At 53.5% G+C, this 15,489-nt stretch overlaps 5 protein-coding genes across 5 annotated transcripts; 3 read left to right on the forward strand and 2 right to left on the reverse strand.

The window, feature by feature from the left end:
* Window positions 1–210: 210 nt before the first annotated feature.
* On the forward strand, window positions 211–3,683 carry BO82DRAFT_372784 (phenylalanine ammonia-lyase; the record flags this gene model as incomplete). Its single annotated transcript, XM_025637332.1, has 5 exons — window positions 211–244; window positions 502–698; window positions 749–791; window positions 1,630–1,698; window positions 1,762–3,683. 5 exons carry the CDS (start codon window positions 211–213, stop codon window positions 3,681–3,683), a joined length of 2,265 nt encoding a protein of 754 aa, XP_025494189.1.
* A 239-nt stretch (window positions 3,684–3,922) lies between these two features.
* On the reverse strand, window positions 3,923–4,898 carry BO82DRAFT_400035 (uncharacterized protein; the record flags this gene model as incomplete). Its single annotated transcript, XM_025639156.1, has 3 exons — window positions 3,923–4,040; window positions 4,098–4,696; window positions 4,800–4,898. The coding sequence occupies 3 exons, from the start codon at window positions 4,896–4,898 to the stop codon at window positions 3,923–3,925; spliced, it is 816 nt and encodes a 271-aa protein (XP_025494190.1).
* A 949-nt stretch (window positions 4,899–5,847) lies between these two features.
* BO82DRAFT_278358 (PA and RING finger domain protein) lies at window positions 5,848–8,472 on the reverse strand (the record flags this gene model as incomplete). Its single annotated transcript, XM_025631224.1, has 2 exons — window positions 5,848–6,211; window positions 6,260–8,472. The coding sequence occupies 2 exons, from the start codon at window positions 8,470–8,472 to the stop codon at window positions 5,848–5,850; spliced, it is 2,577 nt and encodes an 858-aa protein (XP_025494191.1).
* A 1,394-nt stretch (window positions 8,473–9,866) lies between these two features.
* On the forward strand, window positions 9,867–11,206 carry BO82DRAFT_352379 (uncharacterized protein). The gene is made up of 2 exons (XM_025634670.1): window positions 9,867–10,340; window positions 10,408–11,206. The coding sequence occupies exons 1-2, from the start codon at window positions 10,280–10,282 to the stop codon at window positions 11,052–11,054; spliced, it is 708 nt and encodes a 235-aa protein (XP_025494192.1). The 5' UTR covers window positions 9,867–10,279; the 3' UTR covers window positions 11,055–11,206.
* A 981-nt stretch (window positions 11,207–12,187) lies between these two features.
* BO82DRAFT_400038 (uncharacterized protein) lies at window positions 12,188–14,665 on the forward strand (the record flags this gene model as incomplete). The annotated part of the gene is made up of 1 exon (XM_025639157.1): window positions 12,188–14,665. One exon carries the CDS (start codon window positions 12,188–12,190, stop codon window positions 14,663–14,665), a length of 2,478 nt encoding a protein of 825 aa, XP_025494193.1.
* Window positions 14,666–15,489: the final 824 nt, after the last annotated feature.

Below are 15,489 nucleotides of genomic sequence, written 5' to 3' on the forward strand. Positions count from 1 at the left end.
CAGCGGCAGGATGTGAGTTTCGATGGTTGCTAGGACGCTTTGCCTTCATCTGGCCACAGCAAGCATTTATGACGCAAGTTCGTACAGTGCATTCATTCATCCAACCATATGTCGACAAAGCAATCAGGGTAAATGATCAAGACTTGGGAAAGGACGAGAATGAGGAGGATCGACCAAGTTTTCTAAATCAGCTCAGTCAGATATCACAGGATGGACTATCGCTCCGGGACGAGATTACAACCCTGTACTTTGCCGGTGCAGACACCGTCGCCGCCCTTTTGATTAACTTATTCTTCATTCTTTCCAAGCGTCCTGATGTATGGGAGCGCGTACGCTCAGAAGTACAGCACTTACGCGGCCAGCCACCTTCCCTGCCACAGTTGAAAGGCCTCAAATATGTGAATGGCTGTGTATTTGAGAGTAAGAGGTCTGCACACCTGACAGGACGACGATGCTAACGACCGATTCCCCACCAAGGCCTTCGCATTCATCCACCACAAGCTTCCAATTCTCGAATTGCTAACAGAGACACGGTTCTTCCCACTGGCGGAGGGGCCGACGGCAAGTCCCCAATCTTCGTATCGAAGGGTACGATGGTGCACATCGCGACGTATGCCATGCACCGCCGTCACGATCTATGGGGCGACGACGCAGAAGAGTTTGACCCCGACCGCTGGCTCGACCAAAAGCAAAATTGGGTAAGGAGTCTTTCTGAATGACATCAGAGCTAGCTCCTAATTGATAACAGAAGTTCATCCCCTTCCTAGGCGGACCGAGGAATTGCATTGGCAGTAAGTGTTTCCATCCAATCCGTGCTCATGGCGGCGTCCGTATTAACGCCACAACCACCCTTGTAGTGGATCTGGCCCTGAACGAAGCTACTTATGTCCTCACTCGTCTGGCGCAACATTTTCGCTCAATAGAATCCAGAGATCCGAACGAGTGGGTTGAGAGCGCCGGTCTTGCACTGATGTCCAAAAATGGAGTTCGAGTGGCAGTGGCTTGAGAGGTGATATTCCGTACTCCGTAGTAACCACAGGTTTCATGCCGAAAGAATTACATGAAGCTATTGAGACGCGATACTACTTCCTTACAGTCCGATAAGACACTAGTGAGCGTTGGTGGGTCAGACCCCGGGCTAGGGGACGCCTTGCATAAGTGCCTGCGGAGAAGCGGGTCTGGATGATATGCCACCTTTCGGCGGTGTTATGCGCTGGAAGGAATTAGAGTGACAGCCTAATTTTGAAGCCTAACTCGATGTTGCACAAGTCTGACTGCGCTGGTAGCCTCGTTACTGTCACGGCTGGACTCGAAACCCCACAAATTGTAGTGAGTTGGTACAGTATTTAAAAACAGACATCAGGCGAGCTCAAACCTGGCGACTGCGCGCGGAAATTCCTGTTCTCACCCAAAATGCAGTCCTACAAATTCCATACGTCCTTGGTGGTGCAACAATGGAAGTTGTGCCGCCAGTTAGCAAGCGAACCAGGGGGGGAAGTGATCATCGATGGTGATACTTTGGACATCCCACATGTCGTCTATGTTGCAAGGTGTGTCACGAACACCTTTAGAGCCTCCTTGCGCTAATAATGTGTAGACATGCTCAGAGCGTGAAAATTGCTTCAACAGCATATTCGGAGGTCAATAGAAGTCACAATGCCTTACTGGATAGTCTTTCATCAGGAGAAGTGATCTACGGTATGTGAGCCTTTCAATACCAGTGTTTGTGAGTCTGACGTTGATGCATCTGCTCACTGCTAGGTGTCAACACCGGCTTTGGTGCCTCTGCACATACTCGCACAAAAGATGTTCAAGCGCTTCAGCGGGTGCTGACTCGAGAACTTGGTTATGGCATCCTTCCTCCGGGTTCTCGCGATGCTCAACCTCGCCGCCGCAGCATTTGTGAAGACTACCGTGAATTTGACCTCTCACAGGAGGAAGCAAGCGAGTCGTACTATCTGCCATTGACCTGGGTCCGGGGTGCTATCCTCCTAAGGATCAACACGTTATTGCGAGGTCATTCGGCCATCCGCCAGGTCATTTTGGATCGTTTGGAGGCACTGCTAATGCACAATATCATTCCCATGGTGCCCATCCGCGGCAGCATCTCTGCGTCTGGGGATCTGAGCCCGCTGGCATATATCAGCGGTGTCATCCAGGGAAAGCCTACAATCCGGGTGTTTCCCACCTCCGGTCACGATCGGGATCTTTACGCAGATGAAGCCCTCGCTGGTGCGAGTATCCCGCCAGTGGACTTGACGGCAAAGGAGGGACTTGCTATTGTCAACGGAACGGCTATATCGGCGGCCTGTGGTGCCCTCGTGCTTCATGACGTGCAGCAACTGGCGATTCTCTCTCAGATCCTGACAGCCATGACTGTGGAAGCACTACTTGGATCACCAGAGAGCTTCGATCGCTTCTTCGGAGAAGTCCGTCCACACCCCGGGCAAGTCGAGAGCTCGCGCAACATCCACGCATTCCTGAGGGGATCCCAGCTGGCTCGGACCAAAGACGGGAAAGACGGAGCTCTGCGACAAGACCGATACTCCATCCGCACTGCGGCGCAGTGGCTCGGTCCGGTACTAGAAGATCTACTCCTCGCCCACCAGCAGATGAGCATCGAATGCAATTCGACCACGGACAACCCATTAGTGACCCACGACGGTGCGTTCTTGCATGGTGGCAATTTCCAGGCCAAGGCCGTGACCGCTGCGATGGAAAAGAGCCGCCAAGGCGTGCAGACCATCGGCCGCATGCTGTTTACGCAGTGCCAGGAGATGATCAACCCCGCCACAAGCTGGGGCCTGCCGCCGAACCTCGTGGCCGAGGAGCCCAGCAAGTCGGGGATCTTCAAGGCCATCGACATATACATTTCTGCTCTCCAGTCGGAGCTGGGATTTCTCGCCGGTCCGGTGAACCACGTCCAAAACGCAGAGATGGGCAATCAGTCGCTGAACTCCCTGGCGTTGATCTCGGCCCGGTACACTGCCACGGGCGTGCGGGTTCTGACCGAGATCGCCGCCGCGCACCTCCTCTCCGTCTGCCAGGCCCTGGACCTGCGAGCCATGCAGCTGCAGTTCTTGGATTCGGTCCGTCGTCCGTTTGCGATGCTGCTCGACGAGTTGCTGCAAGCCATCGAGCCCGATGCAGACGTTGAGAATGACACGGGATCCATAGATGTGGAAGCACTCTCGTGTGCGATATGGGGCCACCTTGAGACGATGCTCGACTCCACCGTCACAATGGATGCGAAGGACCGGTTCCTGCACATCGCGAAAAGCATGCGGGTACCCATCCTCGACCATGTGGGGGTCAGTGCATCGTCGGCCGAGCTGCTCGGGGCGCTGCAGAGTTTTGTCGAAGGTACAGACACCCTGCTTCTAGACGCGTGGTGTGTCAATCGGGATGCGTATCTGATCCACGGCAATGCCAGTGCGTACTTGGGGGTGGCAGCGAAGAAGGTCTATGCGTTTGTGCGGCGGACGCTGGGGGTCCCGTTCCTGTGCACGGCGCAGATCCTGACGCCGACGGCGGAAGCGATGCGGACGGGTCGACGCCGCGAGGCGCCGACGGTGGGCTCCTACACAGGGGTGCTCTACCGGGCCATTCGAAAGGGGGAGATGGTTCCTCTGATGACCGAGCTGCTGGAGGAGTGCCTGGCGGAGCACGAGTTGATTGAGTGATAGCTGCGGACGGTACTTAAAAAGTTGCAAATACATGGCATTCAGTGTGCACTATGACTACAGCTATGTCCCGGGGTAAACTACAGATACAGAAAGTTACAAAACTCCATCACCCAATATACAACTATCGCAACATCCCCAACACCCTACACCACAACCCCAGCCCTTGCAGCCACCCAGTTCAACCTTGAGCCCACCCTTCCAGCCTCAACCCAACCCAACCCCAAACCCCAAACCCCTCACCGCGTCGCCTTCTCCAAATCCGCCGCCCACAGCGCCGCCCCCACGGTATTCGTAAAAGCCATCACAATCGACGCAAACGGAATCATCTCCAACGCAAACGCGGCCATTCCGAACCTGCCCACCACACCAAATTAGCCCCAGCTCACCCCCAAAGAATAACGGAAGACTCACGCAGTATACGCCCCCCTCCGCCCGGGCCCCTCCACCCACCCCTCGCGCTCCTTCCTGCCCCACCCCTTCAACTGAAAATACCTGGCATGCGCCACAGGCCCCACGCGCTTCCCCTGCACATAGATATAGGCAATCGTGCCGACGACCGGCACAAAGTTGAGCGGCAGGTACAGCAGCGAGCGCAGCAGCATCTGCGGCGAGAGTTTCTCGATCGGGTGCTTGAGGCGGCTGCCGAGACGGGGACCGCTGGTGCTGCTGCTGGACGCAGACGGGGCCACAGCGACGGCCCGCTCCCGGGCGACGAGGGCGTCCTCGCCGCGCTCGAGCAGCGTCGCGTCGAAGGTGTCGGTGATGGCGTCGGCGAGGAGGAACGAGCGCGCCAGGTAGGTGGTGATGGTGGAGGATTCGGAAAGCACGAGGAAAGCGGCGGAGAAGGGCGCCAGGAAGGGTCCCGCGGTGAAGGTGAGCAGCGCCACTTGCGGGAGGTAGGTGAAGAAGAACATCGTGGTCGTGATGCCGAGGCCCAGCGTGAGGGTTTTGGCGGAGCGCGAGAGGAGAGGGGTCCAGAGGGGGCGGTGATGGAGGGTGTAGATTATTCCCTGTTGCTGGTTAGGTCTTGGTTCTTGGAGATGTCTTGGGGATGTCTTGGGGAAGAGGGGACGGGGGGCATGGGGGTATGGGGGTTGCTGGGGGGAGGCGTACTTTTATGGGGTAGATGTATGTGCCGGAAAAGAGGAGGTCTTTGGCAATGGCGCGGAGGTGCGCGATTTCGTTGACAAAGGCTTCTTTCAGGGCGGACATGGTGGTGCTTGGTTTGATGTGGTGGTTTTGTGTGCTGCAGTGGTGGTGGTGGTGGTGGGTTTGGTGGTGGAAGAATTGGGCGTGATTGAAGGAGGAGCAGCAAAAGGACGAGGGGAGGGGAGATGATCGTCATCATGTCGCAAAGAGCTTGGCCGGCTTATCGATAAGAGCTTCCAAGTTCCGATAAGATAAGCTGATTGTCTGTGTACAGCCGCCATCAACAAACAATGTAATCTCACCACAAACAAACAGCACCAAACCCCAACTCCATCACAATTCCACAGCCCCTTCGATCCACAACCTCCTACGCACCATCCGCAACTCAATAAGATCTACAACCATCCCCTCATCCAATACCCAACCGCCTCCCTCCCCCGGAACCCCCTCAATCCCCCTTGTGAAACACCCATGCTCCACCCCCGGAAGTAACCGATACTCGAACTGCACCCCCCCCTCTCCTGCAAAATCTTGATGGTGAATTCCTTGGGCTGCGCCGTATACACCGCATCCCTCTCCGGCGCCAACACCTGCACCGGCACCTGCACGCCGGCAATATCCTCCTCTGTCGAGAGAGTTGTATGAGCAAGAGGAAGTGTTCAGGGGTCGAAGGTGAGGGGTTCTATGTATGCGGACTGTACCAGAGGCTCTGACGTAGGCTAGGCAGTTAAGGATCATCATCCCTGCAGCTACCACTAGAAACCAAAGCAGTAATGAGATAGTACGCTATGATTATGATTAGCAAGCAATGCTATCTAACTTAGCCATCCCTGCTCGCCGTCATGGCATTCAGTAATTCCCGGTTGACGGCTCGGCGCCTGGCCATGAGCCGCGCCAGCACGCCTACTTAACCCGCAAACGCCATCAACATACAACCCTGATATCAAAAGATCGCTAATGCAGCACATGCTCGAATCCAAACGCTGGGAAGACAACTTTTCCGCCCGCGGCTTCATCGCCGCCCGTCCGTCGGAGTTTGGTGCCAGATCGTGTCCCCGCTCAGTGCAGAGTAACTCAACGCCGCGTAGTTGCGCCAGGTCGGTGGCGCCGACGACGCATGTGCCTCATGCACTCCCGCGTCCGCGCCTGCGCGGTGCTCCACGTCAGACAGCTCGTCCTCGCTGCCTCCGGTGATCGGGACCGGAGCCGAGGATACGCCGTGCTGTGACTCAACCTCGCGAGTGTGCTGACCTGCCCCGACTATCTGCTCCGCAGCGGGGTCGCGCATATCGCCGGCCCTACTTTGAGCCATCGACCGAACGACGTCCCCCTTGCAAATCGGACATGTTCGTCGGCGTGTAGTCAACCAAGGAGTGCTGTGCAGCGTTAGATGTGGCATGATAAAGATCAACTGGGGTACTTACATGCACTCTGCGTGGAACTCATGTCCACAAGGCAGGCTCATCACCCGGCTTTCTCCATCGACATACTCTTCCAGGCAAACAACACATTCGACCTGTCGTCCCGTGTACTTGCGTCGCCAGAGAGTGGATCCAGATTTCTCCTTCTTGGTAGACGACACTTTGGGTGCACTCTTGGTGTCTGAGCGGCTTCCAGAACCCAGAAGGGGCGATGTAGGCGAGACCGGGCCAGGGCTGACGGACCGCGGTGAGCTAGAGGCAGAAGATGAGGTGGTAATTGTGTGGTACGTTCGCACGGGAAGGCGGTCCACCAGAGATTTCGGGGCGCGCCATCTTCGTCGGCGAATGCGGGACCGGAGCAACAGCAGAATGTACACCACGCTCAGTGTAAGCAGCGGACTGATGACAAGGACAAGGAGCGTGTCGAAGAAAGGACTGGTAGACATGCTCGTCGGCGTTAAGGTGACCCACAAGCCCTCGTGGTCAGCTGTCGTCGCGCCTGATTGACTGACTGAGGAAGGCTTGCGGAGCTTATCCTCTGCAGCAAGTGTATCTTTGACGCCCGAATCCCGGTTTCCGTCGGGCTCTTGTCTACTTGACCAGAGCTTGAAAAGCCAGCTGCTTCCAGACGAAGATGCGTCGTCATCGCTGCTGCCACGATGCGAGCTTTGAGACTGCGAGCCGCTTGAGCTCCCTTTTTGCGAGATAGTAGACTTGTCAACGGTGTAGTACTCGCCACTACCCGGGGTGATGCTGCCGCCTTTCAAAGCGGCAGCGGTGGCTTTGTCACTGCTTTGGACGTTGCTCCCATCTACGCCCGCGATACCAGTGGGTGTCGGAAGAACACTGCCCTTCGGTGCGACTAGATCTGGATCTCGCCAGTCCTGGACTCCGATTACAAACCCATCTGCATCCGAGCCGCTCGACAGTGATCCATGCTTCTTGCGGTTGATGGTAGCTCCGTCTGCTTTTGTTGGGGAGCGGCTAACATCTGCCTGTTGCTGGGATGGTGCATGATCATCCCAAGGATCTAGCATGATCCAGTTGATGTTTCCACTGTTTGGCGGGCGACGGCTATCTTCAGGTGAGAACCACGGTCGTCTTCCACTGCTACCAAGGCCCAGTAGGGACAGCAAAGCATGAAAAAGACCGCCTTTCGGACTGGCGGGGGCAACACTATTGTCGGCCATCGTGTGCTTAGTGGGCGTACTCGAGGCGGCCACTACTGTGGTTGTTGCTGTGTGAAGATGTTGCTTCCCAGCAGTGCGATGGCCCGACTGGCCAGTTTGAGTAGCTGCAGCGTCATCCGCCTCCGTATCTTCGACCATCTGAGGCGGAACCAAGGAAGAAAGCAGATGGGCGGTAGTGTGGGAGGTGAACAGGGCAGGGATTGTCACGTTCGACGTATCGCCGCGTGCATACATAGTGACTAGACTTCCACCCCGAGTGTCGTCACCAACAATCAGAGCAATACCTCCTCGCCGTTGCACCCATTTGACCTTCTCAAGGAAGCCACAGCCACCCCGACTCAACAAGACCACCTTGCCGTCAATCTCCGCACTTTCCTGCAGAGATTGAATATCGGCGTGGGTTGTGAGTAAGCTCGGAGAGTGATCCCCGGATTTCTCCATAGCAGTTGCATCTGTCCCTGCAGACTCCGGAAGGGGGTGGTGCAGATGATCATCGGTTCCGTCATCAGTGGAAAGGCCGGTCCCTGCTCTTTCCTTCGGGATACGCGAGGAGTCGGCATCTGAATGAGCGTCGGCCTGCTTTTTCGTGCCCTCGCTCGTGGTTCCGGTTCGTGGTTTGCCCGTGTTTCCGTCGGCCGTCCCTGGCTTGTGAGGGTCGCCTTCGCCCCATCCCGGGATATCTGAACAGCCCAGTTCCCCCTCCGCTCCCGCCGTCGTGCGTTCTCCAAATCCGCTTCCAATCCACAGTTGACCGCTCAGCCCCTTGTCTGGCAGCAATGGGCCAAACGCTGCAGGTCTGGCCAGGAAAAAGGTCGAGTTGTCATCGGTCAAACTGATGATTGCGGAGGGCGGAAAGAGCGAGGATGGAAGGTTAAAGGAGAAAAGGGCATGGAGACCCGACGCTTGACCAGCAAGCGAACTTGGCGTAGAGACGCGGGAGGAAGTGGTTAGTGCCGAGAAGAAAGTGAGTAAGATCGGGAAGAAAAGCAAGCAAAACACAATCACGATCAAGCGTGGTGGTCGCATGGTGACGCAATGCTTCTAGTCCCCGAACGATACAATACAATGATCGTCTTGGATATGGTGTGGTAGGTGACAGAAGTGAGACCTTAGACAACCTTCCACGGTCAACGTCCAGTATCCAGGAAGCGTGATAATAACTTTGGGGTAGAGTTGTGATTATCGAGGTGGTACTAATTAATGGTGGCACCCTGCGGTTGCTGGCAGAGAGTGGATCTTATGACCAGTCAGACGGTCGCTGCAGGCCGACAGCAGCCGCACTCATCGAAGTCGAAAAGGTAGAAAACTAGTTGACGATGAACAAAAGAAATCCGACAGTTCGCATGAAAAGAAGGTCGAACCTCCCCGAAAGTGCGATCAAAAGCGAGGAGGGAGGGGGGGAGGAATCGGAGAAGGAGGGAGGAGGGAGGGGGAGAGAGAGGGGAGGGAGAGAGGGAGGGCGGAAAGGAAGGATGTCAACACGCGCGCGCCAATTTGGTCGTCCAGAAGAACTATGAGGAATTGAGTGGTCGCAAAAACGATGCAGGATAATACAGAGGGAAAAAGTGTTTCAAATGATTTAGTATGTAAGTGAAAGGAAAGAGAAGTAAGGATGAAGGAATGAATGACTGGCCTCTTCTTTTCTGCGTTTACTCCTGCTGAGACACGCAAGCACAGCCTCAGCCCCCAGTCACCCGGTCACGGGGCGATTGCTGCCTGAGGCTAGTGCTAGTGTCATCCTGGGAACTCAGGCCAAGTCAGGCAACCAAGGTTCGAAGGTTCCGCCCCGTCCAGTGTCCACATTGTCCTGTCCATCAATGCGATTATCATCTCTTCCTCCGTTTGACCTTCGATTGAGCATCCTACATGAGCAATGACCAACACGCTTTTTCCTCATGCTTCTATGTGTATACTACTCACTCGGTATACAGTCCACTCATTCTCTAACCACCTTCTCAAAGATACTCATAGCCATCTATGGACTCCTCGTTTCCATCCCCACCCGCCGATCATCCACCATCTCCACCCACTCTTTAGTCGGAGGGTCCACCTTTCCAGTCACAAACATTGATGATCTCAGACTCCCTAGCATTCCATTTCCTCGACAACTACGAGTACGAATAAATAATCAAGCAATCGGCATTCTTCCGTCAAGCAACAGTTCTGTCTTTATTGCGAGTTCTTCAGGAACTCTTTTCCCACCCCAATTCGTTCCAATGAGGCTCAACTTATCTTGCAGATCACGGTTCACCCCCTTCGCTTCCCTTCAACCGGCTCAGCAACCCTAGTGCAAATGATTTGAGAGACAAGGCATCCGGGTAGTGAAGGCAACTGGTGTTCATTCATTCAACTTTGGCTCTGCCGATGCCGCACCCCATTTCCGACCGATGGGCAGTATTTTAAACTTCTCGTGCCATCATCAAAGTGGGACCGTTTGGGTGTTCCCATGGCGGGGGCGGGACTGTGGCTGGTGCCCGTTGATGAGAACACGGTCTGGAATTGCCGGGGTTCGCCAGATGACGTGAACGACATTCACACTCCTGACCTCTTTCTCTATTGTCACCAACCACAATTGGTATCGGCACGTCATATGGTCGGACAGGCGTGCTATTGTTGGCTCGACCATATACCAAACTAACATTAAGGTTTGTCGCCTTTGAGGAGCTGTTCTGGAGCTGCTCGTGAACCGACCCGGCGTTTGAGCTAGGAATCTCTATTTAGACTACATGCAGCCCAAAAACGATGCTTAAACCCAACTACTACAACTTCGATCAACCCCGTGGTTCTCTTGCATACTTGAAACTGGAAGTCTATAGTACTGCACAAGTCCGTCATGTCCAAGCTCATGCACAAGGTGAAAGATGCCTTCACAGGCCATCACGGTCATAAATCAAGTATAAGCATATCCCCCATGCTAGGCTTCCCCAGGCTGAGCCTCCAATCCGATTGACTTGGAATCAGGCACGGTCAATTCCGAATCCGTTCCCGAAGCCGAGAACGCCAGCTCTGGAGCCTACAACCAATCTGACACTGGACATTATGCCCCTCAAACCGGCGACACCGGTGCGAAACCTAGTGCTGACCCTTACACCTCTGGAGCGTATGACACCGGGGAGAACACGGCTGCTTATGAAGCACGCACTAGCGGCTATGACTCAAAGCCTTCGGGTGGCTACGAAGTCCGGTCTAGCGAAGGTCGGGGAGCTGAGAATCGCAATCCTGCTCAGGAAGAGTATGGTTCAGGCATGACTGGCCTTGGCCCTGACTCTGGCTCCAGGCAGATGGAGTCTAGAAATACTAGCGGCGTGCAGCATGTCAGTCCGGGTGGCTATAATCGTGGATCCGATCAAGTTCAGGCTTCAGATGTCGCTGGACCATACTCGCCCGGTACGGAAGGCCGCACTCAACAAAGATTCGGCGGCGGAGGTGCAGAAGGAAGTAGCAGCTATAATACTCATGGGGCTGGGGAGCTGAGCGCTGGTGCTAATGACTATAGCACAGGAGGTAAGCTCGACTCAGGCCGAGTGGGTGCTAATATCATGGGGTCCAATATGATGGCGTCAGACAACCTACGCACCGCAGGTGGGGCACAGCGTAACTACCGGTAGGAGCATGATCAGCATAAGTGTACTTGAATGACTGCTTCAATGATTTCTTGTGGTCAGATTCTTCATGTGATGTGCTAACTCCACGCTGGGATCGGCAGGCTTTGGAATAGTGTCATTGCTATCTTCATGTCTCAGTACTTAGTATATGTTCCTAGTCTAATAATTTTTGATTGTTTTCTTATGGTCCTGGGATGGGAAGTTTTTTCTTTGTAGCTCTCTACCAAGACTACTGCTCAAGTATTGGACACGGATTTCCCCGTTGCCTTACCAGCTGGCACGTTGCGCAGGAAGGCACAACTGAGACATGGTTTCTCTTCATCGTCAATCTCATTGTGCCAGCAGCGAACATTCACCTATGGACCAACATCCACCCCATGACAACAGATAACTTCACCAGCCAGTGAGGTCTAGCAACAGATTGTTGCCATGTCGTTTGTGTTGAAGCCCAAAAAACAACGGCGCAGTAGGTGTTTCTCCCTTTTGTTCTCTCTGTTCTCTACCACCAGTCTTGAAGGAAAGAGAATGAAGAGGATGGAGGACAATGACTGGTGTGAATACTCGAATGACACCTTGCTAGAAAGGCGGAGATGAAGGCAGGCAGCTGACGGGCTCATCAGGACAGCGAGGTCGTAGAGGCAAAGGCTCGGTGACGATCAAAAATTTACCCCCGGGAAGAGCTCCTGTAGGACTGCACCATCTTCACTCTCCCGATAGGCGTACTCAGACAGCAGAGTGGCTCACTAGCATATCACCTATCGCGGTACAGTTATCACTTCAGTCTTCTTTCCCAGCCCATCTCCCAGTCTGTTCTCAGCGTGCTTCACGTTTTATGTACTGTCATTAACCGAGGCCTCTCCATTACTTAGTCTCTACAGTCATCCGCACCAGTCCGTCCTCCTCACCTACCTACAACTCCTGTCTCTCGCCAAAGAGCTCAGTCGCTTTCACTACCACTGCCACCGTCTTCTGGAACAATATCAGAACAGTCTCCTGTCATACTTTGGGGGTCTCCAGCAGGTGTACTCGCAGCTTCAACCCCGAAGCAGTGTCCAGTTTCGTTGGAGTTGTTAAAAACCATCCCATCGACACAAAGTACTACTCACCAAGCTGCAAGCTATCAGTCTTCCCCGACTATGGCGCCACGGAAGTTTCCGTATCGTCAACAAGACTTTACCGCTTGCCGTCAGCCAAATGTTAGACAAACTGACGACCATGAGCTCCATAATTTGGATGACCTTGCCTCATCTCAGCCTATTCCTCTACTTGAATTATGTCTGAAGCAAAGCTCAAGAAACAAAGGTGCGCGGGCCCAGAGACAATATCTGTTAGAGAGTGCGGCTGGTGTTAGTATCAGGGCAGCAAGCAGCGGCGATGAAGATCTAGCTTCCTCACGCTTCTCCACCTTTCGTGGATCCGTCAACAATTCCTTTGAGATTTACGAAGACCAGTCAACTACTGAGGCTATTGAAGGCCAAGATTATGGCGATATGCCGTGTGATCCACTTCTCGATGCAAAAAAAACCGCGTTACAACTGCATGCAATTGACTCGCCGAGGTCTCCGTGTCGTCCATCGTCTATGCGCCACGCTAGTATTACTGGTCTCGATGATATCTCTCTGAAGCCCTCTACGCCTACGCGTGTTCAGAGGTATAACTACAGCGAATCTTATCTCGACTCTATTCATGGACGAGGAGACACCGAAATTCGACCCAGTGCAGCTACCCAGTACAACCCTTCGGCGCGTCTTTCTCGACGTTACCAATCCAGTGACAATGATCTTGATTCCTACGAAGATCAAGTAACACCTACCCGCCTGAAAAGACAGAATCTCAGCGAGGCGAAGTCTGATCAAGGCTGGTACGGAGCTGGCAATGGGCCAATCCTGCAAAATCCTCTGAACTACCTGAAAAGCTCCAGCTATTCCCACTCAGGCTCACACCACCAATCCCGCAGCTGCATTTCGGAGAGTCCATTCCAAAGACGAGATGGTAATGTTAGTGGTGATCGGGCAGTCTGGCCAGTGGACTTCTCCAGCCAGAGATCCTCTTGCGAAGGACCCAAGACAGGATCTTTCAGTCACGACTCTGCGTCTGAGAAATCATGCCCCCCCTCGTCATCTCTGCATCTGTACGGCGCAAACTTCGATCAGACGTATCATCGTTCCCCCTATGAAACTTTACGAATTCAACATGAGCGGTTCAGGCGCGCCGAGTCTCGCAGAATCTCGTCGGGCTTGGAGTTTCCGATGTCTGGATCTCAGCAAGGATATAATTCAGACTACACATCCAAGGAAAACACTCTGGCTTCAGAATTCTCGAGTGCTGCTCCTGCCGCACGGTCTGGAGCACTTAAGTATCCGGGGTCAACTCAATGTTTGTATCGTGCTCCCAGTCAGCACCAGGCGACGAACGCACAGAAGAGCATATCTTCGAGCAATGGCACTAGTAGCTTGTCCGCTGAGGAAAAGAGACGGATCTTCAAAGAAGAGGTCAACGCCCTGCTGAAAAGTGGTGGAAAGGGCCCCAAACACTCTATGACACAAGGAACCGCAGAAGAGTCCACAGTAGATCCTCATCAAGTCGAAGCACCGAGTACTGACGGATACCGAGCAAGTGCCTCTGCAAGTGCGGTTGAGCCTACCCGTTCAGTAGCTTCAGTCCACACTGGAAAGCAGAAACTAGAACCAAAAGAGGCTGCGACTACCACTTGGAATCTTCTTGAAAGGGCCACTCTAGACCTTGATAAAGGAACAACGGCTAATAATTGGCCTCCAATGCCTCGATACATGCCCCAAAATATTTATCAAGCGAGGCGTTTTGGGGCTTGGAGCAATTCCCTCAACAAGAGTTCCTTTTTTGCGGACGTCAAACAGTCTTCGGGGCCAGTGTCATCAGCTAAAGCACGAGATGTCGTCGATAGAGCTACTACACTGGATCTAAAGGCACAGGCTTCAGCCTATATCAAGAGTCAGATCTTTTCATCCGGGTCTGGTTCACAAAGCGGCATCAAGAACACACTCGGACACGTTCCAGATTCATCCGTGAAAAGCGAGAGCAGCAAGCTTCTGAAGCCTCCACCTGGGCTGACCAAACCTGCAACTCAGTTGACGAAACGGCCTGCCTGGTACGTGGACAGCCTGATTAAGAACCAGGCCAGGCTGGAGGAGTCCAACGCTTGGTTTCGGCGGGATAGTCGCGGGGAGGAAACCATTCGCGCCCAGGTTGCCTTGTTCGCTCAGGATCATAGTGAGCAACTCAAGGAGCGAGGGTATTCGACAGAGGACTGCAAGTCTGCGAGTGAAATGAGTGCACTTATGGGCAATGCGCTTGTTAACTTGACTTCGTATGTCCTAGGAGACCGAGAGCAGCAGATCGGCAACTTTGCAAACTTTACGCCAGCACCATCTGACTGCTCCTCGCCAAGTTCTGATAAGCATCGAACCTTTTTCGAACTGGGCTGGTGTACCAACGGCGGGACATCTCTTGATCGAGAGACTTTGCCATCTGCCAATTTCGGCCGCTTTGCTCGGCGCAGAACTTCTTCGGCGACCAATCCTTATACTTTCCTTGAGGAAGACTCTGATAATGACTCTTTGGGTAGTGCGTGGTGAAATGGGATGGAGACACGGAGCCATACTTAGTTGCTGATTTAAGTGGCTTTGTCAAAACTGGCACCAGTTTCGCCCACCCCCGTCCAATGAGGAGGCCGCTTGTAGAATGTCTTCGCATCTGAACCTTCTACAGCATGTTCACGTCTTTCCAAGCAGAAGGGGCTCGCAGCTCAATGGTTCATGAAGTATTTCTTACGACGAAATGTCGACGCTCAGCACTACTCTCTTCATGATATGCCGGGTGGATTCGTTGTTACATAATTACATAAATCCCATGCTTTTTGTAGGCAACCCCAGAAAAGCTCATCACGATCTTACACATATCTTGCCGAGTAACCTGTTTTTACTTCCATCCTCTGCTTCACTAGTTGCTACCAGGATCTATCCTAAAATTTGTATGTGCAGGAAATAGGCATCCCCCCACTACCTTGATCTCCCAGTGTGAACTACGTAGAGAAACAAAAACCCATTCCAAAACAAACTAACAGCACCATGCAACCCCTAGAATTACAACTTAATAGGACAGGGGAGAAAGATTCGGAGTCGGAATGCTGATGCCGATGCTGATGCTGATGCCGTATAACCGCCATCCCATCCATTCTCATTTCGCTACCTAGCTAGCTACCTAGGGTAGTGTAGTCATGGTGATCAATTATCTACTATTTCCATCCCATATGACTGACTGACGTTCCACACAAAAGAAAATGAAGTAACAAAAAAAAAAAAAAAAAAAAAAAAAAAAAACGCAAAACCTATGCTGGTATCCCATGCTCCGTTCGCGCCGACCATTTGTTCGCCATATCCCGTATGGTTCTTCGCCGTCC

This window comes from Aspergillus uvarum, assembly GCF_003184745.1.
Source record: "Aspergillus uvarum CBS 121591 unplaced genomic scaffold BO82scaffold_13, whole genome shotgun sequence".
NCBI lineage: Eukaryota > Fungi > Ascomycota > Eurotiomycetes > Eurotiales > Aspergillaceae > Aspergillus > Aspergillus uvarum.